We start from the raw sequence: 23,813 nt of genomic DNA on the forward strand, positions 1-23,813 counted from the left end.
TCAGGAGGGACCAGTTCCTGGAGGACATCACGCTTGATAACGCAGAGGGTCAGTGAAAAAGAGGATGACCCTCAACGAGATAGAATGACACAGTGGCTGTGAGAATGGGTTCAAACATAGCAACGATTGTGAGGATGGCGCAGGACTAGGCGGTGTTTCGTTGTTTTACATAGGGTTTCTGTGAGTCAGACCTGACTCGACAGCACCTAATAACACAACCATCTTTACGGGAACAGATCACCAGGTCTTTCTTCTGTGATCGCTGAATAGTTTCAAACTGCCAAACGGTTAGTAGCTGAGCACCTAATGATTTGTGCCACCAGGACTCCTGTTAGGTATTAAAGCAGTACTGTAGAGTAGGCAGTTAGTTGTGGGACTAGTGTTTAGGAGAAAGGGCTGGACTAGAGGGTCAAATGTCGGTTTCATCCAAGCATAGATCTTAATGGCCTAGGGAATGAGTACACAAATGAGCGTACAAGGTGTGAGAACTGAACCCTGGGATATTCCAACATTTTGGGGTCAGGAGACTATGGAACAGTTATTTAAGAAGGAAGAGAGACGAGAGAGAAAATTGTATCTTGATTGGCAAGATAATGAGTTTCTGGAAGAAAGAGGTAATTCATCAGCTGTGTCAAATGCTGCTGACAGGTCAAGCGGGTTGATAGAGATTAAAACTGGGTTTGAAAACATGGAGGCTGTTTTAGTCATCTAGTGCGCTATAATAGAAATACCAGAAGTGAATGGCTTTAGCAACCAGAAATTTATTTTCTCAGAGTTTAGGAGGCTAGAAGTCCGAATTCAGAGTGCTGACTCTAGGGGAAGGCTTTCTGTCAGCTCTGGAGGAAGGTCCTTGTCTCTTCAGCTTCTGCTTCCCGGTTCCTTGGAGATCTCCAAGTGTCCTGGCATCTGTCTTACCCCATCTCTCCTCTGCCTGCTTGTTAAGTCTCTTTTACATTTCAAAGACATTGACTGAAGACACAACACTAATCCTGCCCCATTAACATAACAAAGACAGCCACAGGGATTATAACCACAGGCACAGAGGTTACAACACATATTTTTTTGGGGGGACAGGATTTAATCCATAACAGAGGCTACTGATGATCTTGAGCATTTTCAGTGGAGCGTGGGGAGAAATTTTTACTGGTGCGAGTTCAAGAGCAGTAGAAGCAGTTGACAAAGTTTTTCTGTAAAGGCGAGCAGAGCAGAGAAATAGGCTAGTATTTGGAGGGACATACGAGTCAAAAGTGATTTTTTGTTGTTTTAAAGTGGAAGCTATTATAGCATGTGTATAAGTTGATGGAAGTGATCCAGTTGACAGGGAAAAAAATTAAAAGGAGAGCAAATGATTAAAACAGTAAACATAACTCAATGCAAAAGAGGCAAGTCTGGTCTTAGCTAAGAACTCTGACAGCACATCCACGGTCACGGAAGGGAGGCTGTAGTAGTGCGTTAGGATTCACATATAGGAAAGCTGGTATATATAACAGCGAGAGCAGGAGGGAGCTATTATTGCTTTCTGATTTCTACTTTCTTAGAGAAGTAAAAAGCAAGATAATTACCTATGAGCAAGGAGTAGGGTGGTTTTAGAAGACATGAAACAGTTGTTTAAGGGGCAGGGTGAAAAGATTATGGAAATATAGCCCGATGAGGTCAGCATGGCTCTGTTTTTCTCCAGCCAAGTTCAACTGTTCTGCTGAAGGTATGTAGTGAAGACTTTTAACAACAGTTGTGGTTTAGCCAGGTTAAGATGGGGGGGGGGGGGGGAGGAAAGTTGAGGGTATCTGTGGGAGGATTTATAATGATGAATTAAAAAACAAAAACATAAGAACAGTTGCTGACTGGCTTTTTCCAATTCATGGGGACCCCAAATGTATCAGATTAGAACGGTGCACCACAGGGTTTTCAACGGCTAATCTTTCAGAAGAAGATCACCAGGCCTTTTTTCAGAGGTGTCTCTGGGTGGACTGGAATCTCCAATCTTTCGGTTAACAGCCAAGCACATAAGCTGTTTGCACCACCAGGAGACTGCATAATGATGAACAATGGAATCTAAAATGGGCAATGAGGAGGCGAAGCCAAGAGAGCAGAATAGACAGATGCTTCCGGTGAGCCCTCTTTACAACAAAGACCTGAAAAAACAAGTGAAACGAGTATATTTATGACAAGCTGGAAGCCCTGAGCTTCAAAGGCAAGCTTAGAAAACGAACTGAGGAGCAGAGGGAGGAAGAGACTATTCAGAAGCGGAGAGGAGTTACCAGACCTGAATCACGGGGAACCCTCAGGCACCATTCCTGGAGTGGCACTGGAGGGCTGGTACTAGCATTTGGCCTCAGTTTCCTCAGGAAGAAGCAGCCAGCCACACAGCCTACTCACACCTCCAGAACCTGAGAAGAATGGCGCTCTCGGCAAAAGCTAAGTACTTGCGTATATTTTACATCACCCCCCCACCCCCAAGCCGGCTCCAGCGGCTGAATTCCTTGGGCCTGAGATAGGCACTGTTGAGCACCTAGAGCTATCCTCCCAGCCTTGGGGAAGGGAAAAAATTTGCAATTGGGGGAAAAGATAATTTGCTAGCTCCACTAACCGGGGGAGCTCAGGACAGAAGCGGCTCCTGTCCAGGCATAAGCAGTCTGTGGACTTTGAGCACCTTTCCCTTCTGGATGGACCTGTGGGGGCCTATTTCAGGAGAATAGGCCCTTGTTGGCAGACTTCAACAGCTTTAGCTGTGCAGTGGAGACGTGGGTGTTTGATGTTTGACATTGCTTTGCCTATTAAACAAGGTCCTCACCTACCACATCAGAGACCTAAGGACTGGTAGCTCCACTCAGGTCATCCAACCACCCATGATGGGGTCCAAAGATAATTGGTACCTCCCAGTCCTTACAACCAAAAACTTTGGGTGCCCATGGTCCATCTGCAGAACCCACTCACCTGCACGTTCTAGGAACAGGGACGTGCTTTCCTCAGAGACACTCGGGGGTCGGTTCTCAGCCCCCTGCCTTGTTCAGAGCGTGACCGCCTGATGCAATCAGATACCAGTATATACACCAAACACCCCTGCCCCTCTAAGACTGTAGGACAGAGCCTGTACCACACACTTGATGACCAGCTACCTGGAAACCTGAGCTGAATTCATACAAGAAAACTGAATGGACTCCTAGACTGATTTACCAGATAACAGCTCTAGCTATCTGGTGACAGGACATCAGATCTCCAAAGGTGAAAATAATCAAGCTAGCTCACTCAAGCAACCCATTGGGCTATACCAAAACAAAACAAAGCAAGAAGTCACGACACAGTAAGCAGGCATAAACTAATACAAAAACTTATAGATGGCTCGGAGACAACAGTCAATATCAAGTCACATAAAGAAACAGACCATGATCACCTTAACAGGCTCTCAAAACAAAGAACCCAGGGATCTTCTAGATGAAAGTGCATTCCTGGAATTACCAGAACCAGAATACAAAATTTTAATACACGGAACCCTTCAAGACATCAGGAAGGAAATGGGGCAATATGCAGAACAAGCCAAGGAACACACAAAGCAGTAGAAGAAATCAGAAAGGTTATTCAGGAACATAATGAAAAGTTTAATAAGCTGGAAAAATCCATAGACAGACAGCAATCAGAAATTCAGATTAACAATAAAATTACAGAAGCAGGCAACTCAATAGAAAGTCAGAGGAGCAGAATTGAGCAAGTAGAAGCCAGAATTTCTGAACTCGAAGATGTATCACTTGGCACTAATATATTTGAAGAAAAATCAGAAAAAAGAATTAAAAAAAATGAAGAAACCTTAAGAATTATATGGGACTCTATCAAGAGAAATAACCTATGAGTGATTGGACTGCCAGAACAGGGAGGGATAACAGAAAATATAGAAAGAATTGTTCAAGATTTGTTGGCAGAAAACTTCTGTGATATCATGAAAGATGAGAAGATATCTATCCAAGATGCTCATCAAACTCCACATAAGTTTAACATAAACCTTAACATAAGTTAGATGTTAAAAGAAAGTCACCAAGACATATTATAATCAAACTTGCCAAAACCAAAGATAAAGAGAGAATTGTAAGAACAGCAAGGGATAAACAAAAAGTCACCTGCAAAGGAGAGCCAATAAGAATAAGCTTGGACTACTCGGCAGAAACCATGCAGGCAAGAAGGCAATGGGATGACATATTTAATAAACTGAAGGAAAAAAACTGCCTGCCAAGAATCATATATCCAGCAAAACTGTCTCTTAAATATGAAGATGAAATTAAGACATTTCCAGATAAACACAAGTTTAGGCAATTCGTAAAAACCAAACCAAAACTACAAGAAACACTAAAGGGAGTTATTTGGTTAGAAAATCAATAATATCAGGTATGAACCCATGACCAGAACACTGGGCAGAGCAACCAGAAGTCAACCCAGACAGGGAAATTCCCCCCCCCGCAAAAAGCTCAAAACAGGGTAACAGTGATGTTATTTTATAAAAGAAAACAACATTAAAATAATAAAGAGGGACTAAGAAATGTAATCATACACCTTCCATATGGAGAGGAAGATGTGGCAATACAAAAAAATAAAAGTTAAGTTTAAATTTAGAAAAATAGGGGTAAATAATAAGGTAACCACAAAGGAGACAAACTATCCTACTCATCAAAATAAAATACAAGAAAAAAACAGAGACTCAGCAGAAACAAAATCAACAACAATGAATATGAGGAAAAGATAATATATAATCTATTCAGCACATGAAATTAAGTGGGAAAAAGAAACTGTCTACAACACACAAAAAAAGACATCAAAATGATAGCACTAAATTCATACCTATCCATAATTACCCTGAATGTAAATGGACTAAATGCACCAATAGAGAAACAGAAAGTGGCAGAATGGATTAAAAAACAAGATCCGTCTATATGCTGCCTACAGAAGACACGCCCTAGACTCAGAGACACAAACAAACTAAAACTCAAAGGATGGAAGAGAATATATCAAGCAAACAACAATCAAAAAAGAGCAGGAGTGGCAATACTAATTTCTGACAAAACAGACTTTAAAGTTAAATCTATCATAAGGAAGGACACTATACAATGATTAAAGGGACAATACACCAAGAAGATATAGCCATATTAAATATTAATGCACACAATGACAGAGCTGCAAGATACATAAAACAAACTATCGGCATTGAAAAGTGAGATAGACAGCTCCACAATAATAGCAGGAGACTTCAACAGACCATTTTCAGTGAAGGACAGGACATCCAGAAAGAAGCTCAATAAAGACACGGAAGATCTAAAAGCCACAATCAACCAACTTGACCTCACAGACATATACAGAACACTCCGCCCAAAAGCAACCAAGTATACTTCCTTTTCTAGTACGCGTGGAACATTCTTTAGAATAGGCCACATATTAGGTCATAAAGCAAGGCTTAGCAGAATGCAAAACACTGAAATATTACAAAGCATCTACTCCGACCATAAGGCCATAAAAGTGAGAATCAATAACAGGAAAAGCAGGGAAAAGAAATCAAACACTTGGAAACTGAACGATACCCTGCTCAAAAAAGACTGGGTTATAGAAGACAATACGGATGGAATAAAGAAATTCATAGAATCCAATGAGAATGAAAACACCTCCTATCGGAATCTTTGGGACACAGCAAAAGCGGTGCTCAGAGGCCAATTTATATCAATAAATGCACACATCCAAAAAGAAGAAAGGGCCAAAATCAAAGAATTATCCCTACAACTTGAACAAATAGAAAGAGAGCAACAAAAGAAACCCTCAGGCACCAGAAGAAAACAAATAATAAAAATTAGAGCAGAACTAAATGAAACAGAAAATAGAAAAACAATTGAAAGAATTAACAAGACCAAAAGCTGGTTTTTTGAAAAAAGTCAACAAAATTGAAAAACCACTGCCCAAACTGACAAAAGAAAAACAGGAGAGGAAGCAAATAACCGGAATAAGAAATAAGATGGGTTATATTACAACAGACTCAACTGAAATTAAAAGAATCATATCAGATTACTATGAAAAATTATACTCTAACAAATCAGAAAACCTAGAAGAAATGGATGAATTCCTAGGAATACACTACCTACCTAAACTAACACAAACAGAGGTAGAACAACTAAATAAATCCATAACAAAAGAGATAGAAAAGGTAATAAAAAAAACTCCGAACAAAAAAAAGGCTTGGTCCAAGACGGCTTCACTGCAGAGTTCTACCATACTTCCAGAGAAGAGTTAATACCACTACTACTAAGGTATTTCAGAGCATAGAAAAGGACAGAATACTACCAAACTCAATCTATGAAGCCACCATACCCCTGATGCCAAAACCAGGTAAAGACACCAGAAGAAAATTAAACACCTATATCCCTCATGAACATAGATGCAAAAATTGTCAACAAAATTCTAGCCAATAGAATTCAACAACATATCAAAAAAATAATTCACCATAACCAAGTGGGATTTATACCAGGTATGCAGGGATGGTTCAACATTAGGAAAACAATCAATGTAATCCACCACAAATAAAACAAAAGAATCACGTGATTTTATCAATTGATGAAGAAAAGGCATTTGACAAAGTTCAACACCCATTCATGATAAAAACTCTCAGCAAAATAGGAATAGAAGGAAAATTCCTCAACATAATACAGGGCATTTATACAAAGCCAACATCACCCTAAATGGAGAGAGCCTGAAAGCATTCCCACTGAGGCTGGGAACCAGACAAGGATGCCCTTAATCACCACTCTTACTCAACATTGTGTTGGAGGTCCTATCCAGAGCAATTAGGCTAGATAAAGAAATAAAGGGCATCCATATTGGCAAGGAAGGAGTAAAAGTATCTCTATCTGCAGATGTCATGATCTTATACACAGAAAACCCTAAGGAATCCTCAAGAAAACTACTGAAACTAGTAGAAGAGTTCAGCAGTGTATCGGGATACAAGATAAACATACAAAAATCAGTTGGATTCCTGTACACCGACAAAAAGAACATCGAAGAGGAAATCACCAAAATCAAAGCTATTTACAGTAACCCCCAAGAAGATAAAATACTTAGGAATAAATCTTACCAGACATGTAAAAGACTTATACAAAGAAAACTATAAGACATTACTGCAAGAAACATGAGACTTACGTAAGTGGAAAAACACCTTGCTCATGGATAAGAAGACTTAATATTGTAAAAATGTCTGTTCTACCAAAAGCCATCTATAGATACAATGCAATTTCGATCCAAATCCCAATGACATTTTTTAATGAGATGGAGAACCAAATCACCAACTTCATATGGAAGAGCAAGAGACCCCAGATAAGTAAAGCTTTACTGAAAAAGAAGAGCAAAGTGGGAGGCCTTACTCTACCTGATTTTAGAACCTATTATACTGCCACAGTAGTAAATAGAGCCTGATACTGGTACAACAGATACATAGACCAATGGAACAGAATTGAGAATTCAGACATAAATCCATCCACATATGAGCAGCTGATATTTGACAAAGGCCCAAAGTCAGTTAACTGGGGAAAAGACAGTCTGTTTAACAAATGGTGCTGGCATAACTGGATATCCATCTGCAAAAAAGAAATGAAACAAGACCCATACCTCATTCCATGTACAAAAACTAGCTCAAAATGGATCAAAGACCTAAATATAAAATCTAAAACTATAAAGATCATGGAGGAAAAAATAGGGACAATGCTAGGAGCCCTAATACATGGCATGAACAGTATACAGAACTTTATTAACAGTGCAGAAGAAAAACTAGATAACTGGGACCTCCTAAAAATCAAACACCTATGGTCATCCAAAGACTTCACCAAAAGAGTAAAAGGACTACCTACAGTCTGGGAAAAAGTTTTTAGCTATGACATTTCCGATCAGCGCCTGATCCCTAAAATCTACATGATACTGCAAAAACTCAACTACAAAAAGATAAATAACCCAATTAAAAAATGGGCAAAAGATATGAAGAGACACTTCACTAAAGAGATGCAGGTAGCTAACAGATACATGAGGAAATGTTCACGATCATTAGCCATTAGAGAAATGCAGATCAAAAGTACAATGAGATTTCATCTCACTCCAAGACTGACATTAATCCAAAAAACACAAAATAATCAATGTCGGAGAGGTTGTGGAGAGACTGCAACACTTATACACTGCTGGTGGGAATGTAAAATGGTACAACCACTTTGGAAATAGATTTGGCACTCCCTTAAAAAGCTAGTAATAGAACTACCATACGATCCAGCAATCCCATTCCTCGGAATGTATCCTAGAGAAATAAGAGCCTTTACACAAACAGATATATGGACACCCATGTTTATTGCAGTACTGTTTACAATAGCAAAAAGATAGGAGCAACCAAGGTGCCCATCAACGGATGTATGGATAAATTATGGTTTATTCACACAATGGAATACTATGCATCGATAAAGAACAGTGAGGAATCTGTGAAACATTTTATAACATGGAGGAACCTGGAAGGCATTATGCTGAGTGAAATTAGTCAGTTGCAAAAGGACAAATATTGTATAAGACCACTATTATAAGAACTTGAGAAACAGTTTAAACTGAGAAAAAAACATTCTTTTGTGGTTATTGAGGGGGGAGGGAGGGAGGGTGGGAGAGGGATATTCACTAATTAGATAGTAGATAAGAACTACTTTAGGTGTAGGGAAAGACAACACAGAATACAGGGGAAGTCAGCACAACTGGAATAAACCAAAAGCAAAGAAGTTTCCTGAATAAACTGAATGCTTCATAGGCCAGAGTAGCAGGGGCAGGGGTTTGGGGAGCATGGTTTCAGGGGACATCTAAGTCAGTTGGCTTAATAATACCTACTAAGAAAACATTCTGCGTTCCACTTTGAAGAGTGGCGTCTGGGGTCTTAAACACTAGCAAGTGGCCATCTAAGATACATCAATGGGTCTCAACCTACCTGGATCAAAGGAGAATGAAGAACACCAAGGACACAAGGTAATTACGAGCCCAAGGGACAGAAAAGGCCACATGAACCAGCGACTGCATCATCCTGAGACCAGAAGAACTAGATGGTGCCCAGCTACAACCAATGACTGACCTGACAGAGAACCCCTGAGGGAGGAAGAGTGCAGTGGGATGCAGACCCCAAATTCTCATAAAAAGACCAGAGTTAACGGTCTGACTGAGACTAGAAGGACCCTGGTGGTCATGGCCCCCAGGCCTTCTGTTGGCCCAGGACAGGAACCATTCCCAAAGCCAACTCTTCAGACAGGGATTGGATTGGACAGTGGGTTGGAGAGGGATGCTGGTGAGGCATGAGCTTCTTGGATCAGGTGGACACTTGAGACTATGTTGGCTTCTCCTGCCTGGAGGGGAGATAAGAGAGTAGAGTTGGTTAGAAGCTGGCGAAATGGACAGGAAAAGAGAGAGCAGAGGGAGGGAGCGGGCTATCTCATCAGGGGGAGAGTAATTGGGAGTATGCAGCAAGGTGTATATAAGTTTTTATGTGAGAGACAGACTGGATTTGTAAACTTTCACTTAAAGCACAATATAAATTATTAAAAAACTTATTTAAAAAATCCAAAATTAAATAAAATGGGCAACAAGATGAACTTTTAAAAAATGGATGTACCATTTAGAAGTGTCCTTTAGGATAAACACTGCCTGGGACTGTTTCTCCCCATAGCTTAGTCCAGTTTGCTGCTCTTGCTCCAGCAGTGTAATTCAATTTCAGCATAGACATTTGCTTATCATGTAAAAATCAGGTAACTTCGCTGCCTCCTGCGTAAGATTTACATATTACCATTTTTTACTCTAATGTCTCCTGTCTTCAGTTTGTTACAAAAGTGCTGAAAGTTGCACTAAGACTCTTTTTTTTTTTTTTTTACCCCTTTTGCGTTATTTTAGACTGACTTGTTTTCTTAATTGCTGACAGCTTAAGTGGGCATTAAATAGGTTTTCACTGGTCCTTATAAACTGGTACAATCTTTACATTTAGCAAGTGGATGTGGTAAATAACCTTTGCTGTTGAATGGATTCCGACTCATCGCTACCTTATAAGGTTGGGAATTATCCCCATAGGGTTTCCAAGGAGAACTTGCCACACCTTTCTCCTGTGGAGGGTTCAGCCACCAACCTTAGCAGCCTAGCACTTAACCGGTGTGCTATGAGAGCACCTTGTGGTAAATAAGACTAATTTTTTTCAACTGGTTGTGATTTCAGGGGCCCTTTTCCCCTCCATAATTCCACCTTTTAACTAGGCTTAGGAATAACAACCTGTCAGATACACATGCCTAAACAAATCATTTATTTTTTGATATTGTTTTTTGGAGAGGTCTACTTTCTTTTGATTGATTTCCTACTTTGCCTTTTTTTCCCCTAATGATGCCTAGTTTATACATTTACTTTATTACAATGTTTTTCATTAAACTAATGCCGTATAATCAACTTCCTTAGAAGAAATTTAGAACAGAAAAATTTAGAAAAGAAAAAAAAACACTACCACCAAAGTAAAATTTAATTTTTTGAAATACCTAATGTCCCCTCCCACCATATGCCAATGTTGCTATTGTGCCTGGGTTGTTAAGTGTGGACAAGTTGGTTCCAACTCATAGTGACCCTATGTAAAACAGAATGAAACAATGCCTGGTCCCATATCATCCTTACAATCACTGCTGTTTCAGCCCATTTTTTCAATCCATCTCGTTGAGGGTCTTCCTCTTTTTCCCTATTTTCCCAAGCGTGATGTCCTTCTACAGGGAATGGTCCCTCCTAACAACATGTCCAAAGTACATGAGACAAAGTCTTGCCCATCCTCACTTCTAAGGAACATTCTAGCCATACTTCTTCCAAGACAGATTGGTTAGTTGTTCTGGCAGTTCATGGTATATTCAATATTCTTTGCCAACACCATAATTCAAAGGTATCAATTCTTCTCTGGCTTTGTCTAGCTTTTGTAGGCATATGAGGCCATTGAACACACCATGACTTGGGTTAGGCACATCTTAGTCTTCAAAGTAACATCTTTACTTTTAAATACTTTAAAGAGGTCTTTTGCAGCAGATTTGCTCAATGCAATACATCTTTTGATTTCTTGACTGCTGCCTCCATGGCTGTTGATTGTGGATCCAAGTAAAATGTAATCCTTGACAACTTCAATATTTTCCTCGTTTATCCTGTTTCTTATTGGTCGAGTTGTGAGGATTTTTGTCTCCTTTTTGGCGAAATGCAGTCCATACTGAAGGCTGCAGTCTTTGATCTTCCTGGACTGCAGCAGCCCACAAAATTAAATTTGTAGCAATTTAATTTCGCATACCCTAATATCTGACATAAAGTAGCCCTGTGGTTAAGAGGGAAACCCTGGTGGCATAGTGGTTAAGTGCTATGGCTGCTAACCAAGAGGTTGGCAGTTCAAATCCACCTGGCACTCCTCGGAAACTCTATGGGGCAGTTCTACTCTGTCCTATAGGGTCGCTATAAGTCAATACACTTGACAGCAGTGGGTTTTGGTTTGGGTGGTTAAGAGCTCAGGCTGCTAAGAAAAAGGTGGACAGTTCCAATCCACCAGCTGCTCCTCGGAAACCCTATGGGGCGGTTCTACTCTGCCTACAGGGTGGCTATGAGTCAGAGTGGACTCCAAAGCAACTTTTTTTTTTAAATGCCGACATAAAGGGGCCCTGGTGGCACAGCGGTTAAGCATTTGGTTGCTAATCAAAAAGCCCACCAGGCGCTCTGAGGGAGAAAGATGGGGCAGTCCGCTTTCTTAAAGATTTACAGCCTTGGAATCTCTATGGGGCAGTTCTAGTCTGTGCTAGAGGGCCGGCTATCAGTCGGACTCGACAGCAACAGGCCTGTTAATACTTCACATGCAAAGCCTCACATCTAGAGCCTCCAAATGAATTTTACTTCACCAATATTTCAGCGAGGAACTCGAAGAGCGAAAAAATGGCAAATAAGGAGAGGGTGGGGCGTGCACGGTGAATTCCCCATGCTGAGAAAGGAAAATATCGAAAGAGGATGCGACAGCTGAACGCTTTTCCCAAGTAGCCCATCCTTATAAATCTCCAGCCTAATCCGATTTCTTAATTTACTGCCCTGAGCGGCGCTCCCTCCTCAATTCAGGAATCCTAGGAACACAGCTTTCTCGCATTCGGTACAAATCCCCTAACGCCTCTGTATTCGGCAGTTCTCGTTAAGAGAGCGTGACTTACTTCTAAAACGCCGCCGGGCGCGCGCGGAGAAGCCCCTGCCCGGCTGACGGCCGGTAGCGTGCTCAGCGTCTCATCTGGGCCAGGTGCGCAGGCCCAGCATCTGGCCCCCACAGGGAAGCCCTGACGGAGCCGGGTCAGGCGCCCCGCTTTCCCGAGGGCAGGATCCGCGAACTACAACCAGAGAGCTACTCGGTAACCGCTCGCCTGTCGCCTAACTAGGGGCTTGTAGACGACCCGGCGATCAGAGCCCGCAGGGGAGGGGGCGGGCGGCCCGAGAGCTCGCCGGAGGGCACCCACCACCCCCTCGCTTCTGGGCGCACGCGCAACCGCCTTCCTTTAGTCCGCGATGGCTTCCTTCGCGCCCCACCGTCCTCCTCCCGAAGGCGGCCCCTGCGTACCCCAGAGCCACTGGGACCGGCCTCGAGCAAGTCCCTGAGCGGGGCTAGCCCTGAACAGGAATAGGGGTGGCCGGACGCGCGCGTGAGGAAAAGAAGCGGCAACCGGAAAGAGCTGACGGGCCGTGAAGAGGCGAAGCAGGCCTCAGAGGAAGAGGAAGGCCGGCACAAGCCGAGGTTTGCCGAAGGCGCCGTTCTGGAGCTGCGCTGGGCGGGGAGGAAGACCGAGGGTGGGAGAGGACGGGCGCGGCGGAAACTGCCGATGTTTTCCGAAGGCGGCAGCATCCGAGTTGCCCGGATGTAGTTGGTGGAGCGGTATCGGCGGCACCAGCGGCGGTGGCGGCGGCGGGAGGAGGAGAGGCGAAGGACCAGGCAGCGGCGGCGGCGGGGGGAGGAGGGGAGGAGGCGGCGGAGCAGGAGGAGGAGAAGGCGGGGAAGGCATTCGCTTTCCGCGGCGCTGAGCCAGACGCGTCTTCTTGCCCCCCTCCCCCCGGTTCGCCGCTGCCGCCGTGTAGTTGGCGCCGTTGCCCCGGCCAAGAGTGAGTGTGGTGTCGGCGGAGGGAGATGGCCCGGGAGCGCCGGCGCCAGTAACGGGGAGGTGCTGAGACTCGCCGAGGGCGCGCCGGGCCGTGGTGCCGGTACTGCCGCCCGCCCGCCCGCCCGCCTCTCGCGGCCGCTCTCCCCCCTCCCCGACACACACTCACAGGCCGGGCATTGATGGTAATGTATGCGAGGAAACAGCAGAGACTCAGTGATGGGTAAATTGTGTTTTCTTCTTTTCGGGCCGGGCCGCAGCGGGGGGCGGCGGCGGCGGCGGAGGGGGGGCTGTTCCTCCTTATCTGGTGCTGGCCAGGCCGCCATTTTTGTTGTTAACCCTGATCCGGATCGGGCTGGGGAGGAGGAGCAGCCGCGGGAGCAGCGAGGAGGGAGTGTGCGTGGAGGGGAGCCGAGGGCCGGGGTTGCAGCGTTTCGCCGTCCTGGTGTGAGTGTGTGTGTGCGTGTTGCTCGCGGGGTACACTTGTTAGGTCTGCCGCGGGAGGGGTGGAGGGGGGACCCGTTTTTTCTTCCTCCTCCCGCGATGTCTCATGTCGCTGTGTCTCTTCCTGTTTTTCAGCTGTCACGACCGGAGGGGGGACTCGCAGCCTTACCAGGTACCAGCCGTGGCCGGGGTGGAAGGGTGGGAGGGGGCCGGAGGGGGAGGGGAGAGGCTGCTACTCGAGCGCAGGCTTCTGAAGTCGCTACAGGCCCTTCAGTGCACCAAACCCGAAACTAGCACCGCGGGCCCTCCAAAAATTTTGTGTTTAGTTATATTAGCGCTCTCCAGCAAGGTTTACTGACTTATTTTGACAGGTGACTGGAGGAAGTACAAGTTTTTAGGAAAAAAAAAAAAAAATCATTTGCAACCGGGAAGACCTGGCTCGATTATTTGGGTGTAAAGGAATTGATGTGAAGAGGAGTTCGGTGATTTTTGAAGTATTTGTATTTATTGTACTGAGGAACTAAAAGTTAATGGGAAGGTGTTAAAATTAGATGAAAGGCCTGGAAAGAGATAGCTAATTGCCTTTCAGCTCTTAAGTTGTTTGTAAACAACTATCTCTGCCCATTCTAATTTTGTTGCAAATAATTGCTTAACTGGTGAAAGGTACTGCTTTTTTATTACTGTAAGATTTGTGATCTTTGGATGCTTGAATATTTCATTCTAATGTGGATGGCTCTTGCTAAGTAGTTTCTTTTTTGTTATGTTACTGCAGGTGTTACATAAGTAAAGTTTTTAAAAATTATGATAGAATTGCCCCAAGGTTTGGGGCAGAAATCTGATGCATGGCTGACAACTATCATAACTCTAGAACTTCTGTAAATAACTTTGAGTCTGATCACTTAAGGGATAAGAGAATAGTTTTCTAAGCTGAAAGTTCTGTTACTGGCAAACAGGAGTTGTTAAAGCTCAAGTTAGAAACGCTAGGTCCCCTGATGTGTAAACATTGTCCATAACATTTTGATATGACAAAGATTAAACCCTATTGAATCTGGCCCTCTATATATTAAATATTGCAAACACCTCGTATATCAATGCTTTAAATGTGTTCAAGTGAAATTAAGCCATTATTGTGGGGAAGTTTTATTATACTTTTTTTTACAAATATTGCTCATGTATCAGTTTTATTTTGGCCAGTATTTTTATCCCTTTGAAATTGTTTTCCAAGCCTGCAGAAATAGGTAAGTTAGGCCTGAAACACTTCATCTGAGAACTATTACCCCCCTTTAAAAAAAAATTTTTTTTTGTAGGTTTGTACATGTCTAAACATATCAGTTGCAGAGCAGAAATTGAATACAGTAGTATTTAGGTTCTAGTTTTCCTTGGATTAAGGTTTCAAAAAAATTTGAAATATTAATTCCCAGGAAAATGTATATGGAATCAGTGTGCTGAGGTGTTTGATATAATGGAGTGGATTTTTCCCCGTTATGATATTTATTAGGAGCTTTGTAATAACAAGCATTTGTGGCTTGTGTTAATAATTTAAGAGCATAACTGATAATGGAAAATTTAATTTTGCCTATGTAAATTTTTAAAACTTAATGATGTCAATTAAACAAAATAGTAAAGTTTAAAGTTTCAATTCTTTCTTTTTTGGGGGGGGTGTGATGTTTTACAGGCACTTAAATACTCATCGAAGAGTCACCCCAGTAGTGGTGATCACAGACATGAAAAGATGCGAGACGCCACAGATCCTTCACCACCAAATAAAATGTTGCGGAGATCTGATAGTCCTGAAAACAAATTTAGTGACAGCACAGGTCACGCTAAGGCCAAAAACGTGCATGCTCACAGAGTTAGAGAGAGGGATGGTGGTGAGTAGCTTTCCTGTTGAAACTGTCACATATTTATCTTATAACAATGGCTGTATAGGCCTATAGGCGGTAGTAGTATTTCAAGTTTGAGGACATTGCCATGAGGTTATGTCATTGAAGTATTTCAATTTTATTAACCTATTATGATTCATTAACAGGTTATTGTAGAAATAAGATGCTGACTTGAGTATCTAAAAACTGGATTCTTAGTGGCTGATAATAAGAGGGTGTATTTATGAATATATAGTTTACCAAATGCTTTATTAATAATGGGAGAAATACAAAACGTTTTCCCAGGAAAGTAAGTTACTTTTAAGTAAAGATTTCAGTTTATTTGGCTTAGTTTATTTTGAGACCCTTGTTGCTGCTTGAAGTTGTTTTAAAGAGTTCAAGTCTGTTTCCTAATTATAATGATAAGTTAGAAAATTTAAAATTTAGTATGTTTTCAAAACAGCTCATAGATTAAAAAGCCCATTTGTGATTCAGAAAATATCTTCTGAGTTTTTATTGTAAACATTTTAAATTTTATTTTCTAGGGTCCTGTTAATTTAACTTTTACACAGCTTTCAATTCAACTTTTTAAAGGTTAGGTTAGCCTTATTTCTTTTGCATGCTGCTAACACTCTTCAGTTATTACTATGCCTCAAGTTCTTTGTGGTAGGAGACAGAATAAGTAAATAAATCCAACTCTAGGTAACTATTTTCAGACTTAAGTTGCCCCAAATTTACCAAAGTAATCAGGTTTCATGTCTAAGAAAGACATTAAAGAACAAACCATTTTTCACTAAGATAATCAAGACAGTTCTCTTCCGCCACAGTTAGATCTTACATTGCTTAATAGATAGAATGCTTGAGATAAATGTACAGATTGTGCTTTTATAAACTTCCAGGGAAACTCAACAGTACCATATGGCTTTCTTTCTTCCTTGTTAGCAACTAGTTTTCAGTACTTTGTTTTTTAATGTCCTGCACCTTCTGGTCCTCTTTAGTGTAGAAATCAGCCTTACTCAACGTAATCAGGTAATGAGAAACATTTGATCACCTATGTACTACATAATTACTAGGTTGGGGAAATTAGTAATGGTCATAGATTGCATTGGGAAGGAATAATTTGGATGATTATTGGATGGGAGGAAAATAAAGTTCATTTCTTCTCTGTTGAATATTGCTGTAACTTTGTACTACTTAAGCAGGTAAACCATATTTTTCAGTAGTACTACTGGTTGGGGCTTGATTATTAAAAACGTTTGAAGTTCTTTGGCAAAATTAAACTATTAACATTTTCATTTTGGGGGGTGAATTTTCCACGGCGCTATGTATAGACCAAGATGGTACTATTATCGAACTTTTCTGTAGTGGGTTACGTACCAAATGTAAACTCTTGGAGGGTGGGTACTGCCTTTGTGGTAGAAAGCTTTATTTTTTATAGTTTTGGTGATTGTAAAAAAAAAAAAAAAAACAAACAGGATGTGGCACCTCATCTCCTTGTAGATAGGCTCTTACGTTCCATTTATTTCCAAAGCCAGGGAAGAAGTCCATTGATGCACACAATGAAACTTGTGTAAATGCTTCCATACATTTTCCAGGGAACCATACCCGATAAATTCTTTCACAGGTGAAGTAAGCCCAAGAGCATCCTGTTGGCTTATTCATTCAGCAAACATTGGGCATCGACTGTGTGCCACCAGCTGTGCGGTGCTCCTGGAAGTACCGATAGGATGTGGTCCTGGTCTTGAGGCTGGCCGTCAAGGCATTGACTTTTGAGAGTTAGTCATATTTTAGCTGCTTGTCCTTTCTGAACCCCTTTTCACTTTGATTTTAATTTTCCTTCCTGGGAGAACTCTAGGTATATCTTGTTGGTTTTTAGGTTCCTTTTTATTTGTATCTGCTTCCATTGTTTACTCAGTTGATGTTCTTTTAGCCTCATGTATAAGAAACTTGTTGCATGATTTTCTGATCGTTTTCTAGGTTAGGCTCCACTCTCTACTTTCTAAGATACTTTATATATAAGTCTGTCAGCTCTTTTGCCTGTCTTCCTGAGTTCCTTTTTTAATTAACGTAACTCTGTACGTGTGTGTATCTTTAATAAGCCTGGTTGCCATATTCCTTTAAACTATAAGAGAATGAGTAATAATCAATACCATAAAAAAATGGTATCTCCATTCTGGATTTCAGAGTACATCTTTGATGTTCCCTAGTTTCTTAGAGCTGTAAAATAAGGATTCTTCCCTCATTTTTGCATTCTAAGGGAATTATCCTCTTTGAGAAAAAGGGTATGTGATACTTACTTAGCCATCATAGTTTGACTTCAGGCATATACTTTTTTCTTTTATCGCCAATATACTTTTTAAAGTCTGTGTATGATTTTATTTGCGGTATTATGAATTCCCTTAGATTTTTATCTTTAAATGAATATGCATTTAAATATGTATGAATTCAAAACCATTATCCAAAATCACATGTGAGTTGGTTTATTTGTGCTCTCAGCACGTATAATTAGCTTAATGTAAGAACAGATTGCTATCTTGTTTATTGAGCTACTTGTTGCAAATTTATTACCTTTTACTTACACCGTTGTTTAAAAACCAAATGACTTTCCTTTCTTTAGTAAATATCTAATTTAAGTGATTATACCCTACGATTTGTAACTTTTCACTTACAAAGCTAGTTAAACAAATGTTTGATTTCCTCAGGATTGGGCTTTGGTGGCACCTATCAACATCACAACACGTTGTGTTTCTCCAATAATTACATATAGATTTGCTTCATGGGACCCTGGGTTTCCTTGAGAACTATCACTTTAGAAGTCATTATAAAAGGACTTCAAAATATATTTTTTAAAATAAGAAAGCAGAGATTGAGTATTGCCATAAAAATCCTTAGATTGGTTAAAGTAAGACTTTCTGCAACATAGTATGTACAGTTTACAAAGACTGAGAGGTTTTATCCCTTAGAACTTATTAGCGGGAATGGAGATTATCTGTTGTAAATCAAGGGACGTTATATGAGGGTGCAGCTTATTAAAAGGTTCCTTAACTTGGTGAAGTATATATATATTTTTTAATTCTGTGATCAGCCTGAGACATTTCCTGGTTCATATTGTTTTTCTTAAAAACTATTTCTAAGTGATTACCAAGTAACTTTAAGAATGATAGCACAGATAAGCTTAGGGATGAAGAGTATGTTTGTGGGTATTTTGAAAAGCTGTTCCAAAAACTTCAGCCTTTTGGGGGTTATCTCTCTTTTCCTCATTGTTTCTTTTTTACGGTAACAGACTTGTTTTCTTATATGCTTATAATACTTGTTAGAAACATCTTCTTTGGGAAGATAGTTGTAACTCATTTCGTTAATTAAAGAATATTCCTGTATTGGCTCTAGGTACTGTGGTTTTAGGGACTTTTCCTGATGAATTTGCATAGCTTTTTAGTTAGCGTTTTAGTACCTGTTCATTAGTATAAAGGAAAATTCCCGTTAGTGGTTTAGTGAAGATTTCAAAGTTTATAGCTGCATAGTGAAGTTTTTATCTTGCATTGACATTTAGCCATATCTGTGGAGAAATTTGGAAATGTATTTTCTCCTATTAGATCATATTCAAACAATGGGTTATTAATCACATTTTGAGGGAGTTGTTGAATAGGGACCATTTGGGGATTATTGGTCTTAAAGTTTTTAAAAATACGATTTAGCGATGTTTAATATTTTCCACATTGGATAATAGACTGGTTGTACAACGTGGGCTTGTGGTTACTCAAATAACTTTACGTTTTGAGTAAAATAAAGTGTGCGTTGCGTGTGTAATTTTAGTAAGTACTGTAAAAAATTAGTACTTCCCTTTAAGCCCATAATAGACCCTGAAAGATGGAAACCTGTTGCTGTCAAGTCGATTTCAACTCATAGCGATCCTGTAGGACAGAGTAGAACTGCCCTATTAGTTTTCCAAGGAGCGGCTGACCTTTTGATTAACAGCCTGAGCTCTTAACCACTGTACCACCAGGGCTCTGAAAGATAGATAGGACTCGTGTATCCCTGTTTCACAGTTTTACAAAATTGATAGAAAGCGTACTTGTGTGTGGTTGAACATATAGTGACAGAGCCAAGTCTAGAAATTAGTTCTTCCTACTCTGGTAGATTGTATACACCTTGGTTTTTTGGTTTGGGGGTTAAATACATGCTTTATTGTGTTATTAGTTACATGTGACATAGAAGCACTTATATTGAATCATTTGAGGGTCCGGCTTATATTGAATGAATCCTTTGAGGGTTCCTTGGCTCTCCATCAGTTGCTTTTATTTTACAGAGGGGGTCCTGGTGGTGCAGTGGTTAAGAGCTTGGCTGCTAACCAAAAATCAGAAGTTTGAATCCACCAGCCACTCCTTGGAAAGCATATGGGGGAGTTATACTCTGTCCTATAGGGTCGCTGGAAACCCTGGTGGCGTAGTGGTTAAGTGCTACGGCTGACTAACCAGAAGGTCGGCAGTTCGAACATGCCAGGTGCTCCTTGGAAACTCTATGGGGCAGTTCTACGCTGTCCTATAGGGTCTGTACGAGTCGGAATCGACGGCGGTGTGTGTGTATAGGGTTGCTATGAGGTGGAATCAACTCAGTGGCAGTCGGTTTGTTGGAGATAAAACATTTAGGTATATTTAATACTTATTTCATGATATTTACCGTAGCATAGAAAGAAAGGCTTGGTGATCTATTTCAGATAAATCAACCAGTAAAAACGTGATGGATCACAGTGGTCTGATCCCATTGTTCATGGAGTTGCGGTGAGTCAGGGGCTGACTCCATGGCAGCTAACGACTGTAGCATAAACTAGTTCAAAGGCAATACTGCTCTTGTATCCTTTTATTCTTCATTACAAGATAGAAAGACCTCATGGTAACTGTACTGTAGTTATAGAACCAGAAAAAACCTGTTGCTGTTGAGTCAATTCCAACTCATAGCAACCCTGTAGGACAGAGTAGAAGCGCCTCGTAGGGTTTCCAAGGAGCAGTTGGCGGATTTGAACTGCTGACCTTTTAGTTAGCAGCCAGATGCTTAACCACTGTGCCACCAGGGCTCCATAGGACCAGAAGAGCCCAAAAAATGTTAGTGAGACTGCTGTGTGTTACTTACTTTTTATTTTGAAATTATAGATTTACAGGAAGTTGCAAAGATAGTAAAGAGGTTCCATGTATCCTTCACTCAGTTTCCCCTGGTGGCTACATCTTGCCTATTACAGCACAATATCAAAACTAGGAAATTGACATTGGTACAAGGTGTGTGTATAATCCTATGCCAAGTTATCACATGTGTCAAGTGTTCTGTTTTTTAAAATAAATTTTAACCTGAAAGCTTGTCAGAAATTTCACTAGAAGTCATTTTTCTCAAGACAAGCCCTCATTCAGGAAATTTCATACAGAATCTAAACTTCACTAATATTTACTTGTCAACAATGCTATTGACTAACATTAAGTATTTTTCTAAAGAAAATAATAGGCGTAAATCTTATCTGTTTTTATTGATCCGTGCTTCATAGTATGATAGTAAACTGGGCAGATAACGTTTGCATTGGATTTCTATAGGTCAATTAAAAGAATGACCACAGGAAACACATGTTCCGTTTCAAGAGAAGTAGATTAAGGTTGACAGATGAGCAGTCTTAATGTTTCATCTCTTTAGTATTCCTTCCTTAAAACGTTAACTCTTTACATCTGTGCATGTAAGGTGTCACATTTGAACAGCAATACCAAGTCATTTGTATTATGGCTTATAGTCATCATTTTAATGTTTTTAAAGAGGTTTTTATGTATTGGTTATGATTTAATGGTATTTCTATTTCACAATCATCATTATTTTGGAATGGCTCGTCTTGATCTTTTAAAGCAGTCTCAACTGAACTGTTCCCTAGTCGTGCAAGATGTGTTTAATGCCATTGGTGTAGCAAACCTATGGTTTTGGTCCATAATTCACAGAAAACATACTCTAGGTGGTCGCCCTGTTAAGGATCTGTTCGTATCATATTCTCTTGGGCAGAATGGTTTTGATGTTATGTATCATTGTGTTAACAATGCTAGAAAGAGTGAAGATAGTAATGAGCTGGGGCATATGGAGTCCTGTGCTCTGTACTGAAGATACTAATTGTCAATTTAGTCTTTAAAAAACCAGTTATTTAAAATTGAAAATAAATCTTATGAACAGTCTATGATTTATGTGCTGTTTTATAATTTTAAGAGTCTTTTTGCATTGTTTGTCATCTGATTCCATAATAACTCTGAAAAAGGCTGGTTAATATTTTACTGGTAAAATTAAAATCCAACTAAGGTAATTAGTTTACTATTAAGTAATAATTGAAACTGGAAAGCAAGTCTGTTTACTGTACATGGAACCGTATTTCTGTCTTCAAAGTATACTCCAAATACAAACAAACCCATTGCCATCAAGTCAATTCCTACTCACAGCAACCCTATAGGACAGAGTAGAATGCCCCATAGGGTTTCTAAGCAGCAGCTGGTGAATTCAAACAGCCAACCTTTTGGTTAACAGCTGAACACTTAACCACTGCACCACCAGAGCTCCCCTCCAGATAGACTACTTCATACTTAAACTACTACCATAGTTGAAATCAACTTGATAGCAACTGGTTACTGGTACTACATTGTCTTACCTGAACTCTGCAAGAGCTTCCAGCTGCCAGTTGATCTAGTTAAATGCAAATCAGATCACATCACCCTTTTGCTCACAGCCCTTAAGTGACTTCTGGTTACTTATTAATACCTTGCAAAAGAGCCTATGTAGTATGGTCTCTGGGTGTTTCTTCAGCCTCTTTTCATACTCCTTGTTTGTACAGCTCTGTCCATACTGGCCCTGCAGGAAGAAGTTTGCTCTTGTCTCAAGGGCTCTGCACTTAACGTTTCTTCTTTCTGGGATGTTCTTTCTATATGTTCTTGTGCTGAACTCTTATTTCAGTAATGTATCTACTTAAATGCCAGCCTCTCACTGAGGCCCTCCCTGACCTTCCTGACCGCTCTGAAACAGCCATCCTCATCACTGTCTATCCGTTTAACACTGCGTTTTTCTTTCCTTGTACTTAATGTGACCTGATGTTATTGTTTATTTATAGTCATTATGGTATAATGACATGTGTTCCTAAAAACCTCCATGCTGTGCAAAATCGCATGATTAAAAAACCACAGTACTTACAGGAAAAATGGAATTGGGGACAGCACTCAAAGTTTGTTGGTGACACACTAAAAACAGAAACCTGATAAAATCCATAGTTTTATACATATTAAGTGGTTAATAAATTTATAAATACTACAATAAATGTGGCACTTTACCTTGGCAAAGACCTGAAGTCGGCATGTGGAAGTAGGCATCTGTTGGAAGAGTTGCAGTATGTGAGCTATTGTGAAATGATGGAAGGTGCGTTGTCTGAAATCAGACAGAATTGTAACACCGAATGTGGATGGGTGTGACTCAGCTCCACATGTAAGGTAGCTGGCAGATGTGTGAGGTGTGCGTGTCTGCATTTTCTGTATTCCTGTGCGGCTCATTTCAGCACCTAGTGTATCTCCCAGGGGAAATTGTGGATAAGCAGCTGGGAAATTATATGATGCTCAAGTTGTTCTTTGATGTATCAGTAGTGTTGAAACAAACTTGTGTTTTCAAAACTTACAGTAGAGCTGACTAGTTTTTATTTGCTTATCTGCTGTGGAATATAAGCGCCACCAGAACAGGAAGTGAGTTTATTTTGTTAATCCTTTTATCTCTGTCAACCTAGAAAGTGCCTGCACCTTGTAGCATTTATAAATGAGCAGGTAAAGGAATATTGGGATTGTCATGATTTAAGGGAGATGAAATTTTTTTTTGTTAATACAAGTTCATTACAGAAATACTAGAAAATAAAAAGAGGGGGAAAGATAAAAATGCCTCAAATCCTATCACTTAGAGATTATCACTAGTTTTCATAGGTCATATTCTTAAGCTGTAAAATAATACAGCGCTTCTATAATAGTGTTTTCAGAATTTTTATAAAAATGATTCCATATTGTACCATATATTTTTTTTCTTGCTCGTATTTCATATTTGCATAGTAGAGTCAACAGATGATTGGTGTTGATAATGCCAATCTGATAGGACTGACTGGGAGTACTTTTCAGTTAGTGCTCAGAGAATACTAATTACACACTGTTTCTCTTATCACTTAACTAATAAAGTCTTCTCTCAGATTTGTATTTTAAGTCCAGGCTGTGGTACTTACTTGCTAGGTAAATGACTTCAGGCAAATTACTTAATCTCTGAGAGTTTGTGTCTACTCCCCTAGGATTATTAGGGTTAAACAGTATTACGTATATAAAACACCACT

General features: G+C 40.5%; 2 protein-coding genes across 11 annotated transcripts in view; one reads left to right on the top strand and one right to left on the bottom strand.

Annotated features, from left to right (window-relative positions):
• Positions 1-1,758: 1,758 nt before the first annotated feature.
• LOC135231277 (uncharacterized) lies at positions 1,759-13,782 on the bottom strand. 3 transcript variants are annotated; one of them, XM_064284967.1, is made up of 3 exons: positions 12,219-13,782; positions 9,641-9,789; positions 1,759-9,374 (listed from the first exon to the last, which is right to left on the bottom strand). In XM_064284967.1, the coding sequence occupies exon 1, from the start codon at positions 13,472-13,474 to the stop codon at positions 12,434-12,436; it is 1,041 nt and encodes a 346-aa protein (XP_064141037.1). In that variant the 5' UTR covers positions 13,475-13,782; the 3' UTR covers positions 1,759-9,374; positions 9,641-9,789; positions 12,219-12,433. The 3 variants fall into 3 exon arrangements, with proteins under 3 accessions (XP_064141037.1, XP_064141036.1, XP_064141035.1); XM_064284966.1 differs by lacking the exon at positions 9,641-9,789; XM_064284965.1 differs by having other exon boundaries at positions 9,641-13,782.
• The window catches only part of WAC (WW domain containing adaptor with coiled-coil), a 107,149-nt gene continuing 96,012 nt past the window's right edge, over positions 12,677-23,813 (top strand). For 6 of the 8 annotated variants that reach the window (XR_010321962.1, XM_010590650.3, XM_003410529.4 and 3 more), the window contains exons 1-3: positions 13,264-13,371; positions 13,728-13,764; positions 15,268-15,463. Coding sequence is in view for 7 of the 8 variants with exons in the window: in XM_010590650.3 (XP_010588952.1) it covers positions 13,331-13,371; positions 13,728-13,764; positions 15,268-15,463 (274 nt within the window). In the remaining variant the exon portion in view is untranslated. Of the gene's footprint in view, positions 12,791-13,263; positions 13,372-13,727; positions 13,765-15,267; positions 15,464-23,813 lie in introns of those variants that run through there. The other 2 variants (XM_064284964.1, XM_010590648.3) reach the window with 2 other exon arrangements.

This window comes from Loxodonta africana, chromosome 4, assembly GCF_030014295.1.
Source record: "Loxodonta africana isolate mLoxAfr1 chromosome 4, mLoxAfr1.hap2, whole genome shotgun sequence".
Classification (NCBI taxonomy): domain Eukaryota; kingdom Metazoa; phylum Chordata; class Mammalia; order Proboscidea; family Elephantidae; genus Loxodonta; species Loxodonta africana.

Excerpts from the sequence above, each read along its gene's own strand:
- LOC135231277 (XM_064284966.1), bottom strand. The coding sequence starts at position 13,474 with ATGGCGGCCTGGCCAGCACCAGATAAGGAGGAACAGCCCCCCCTCCGC.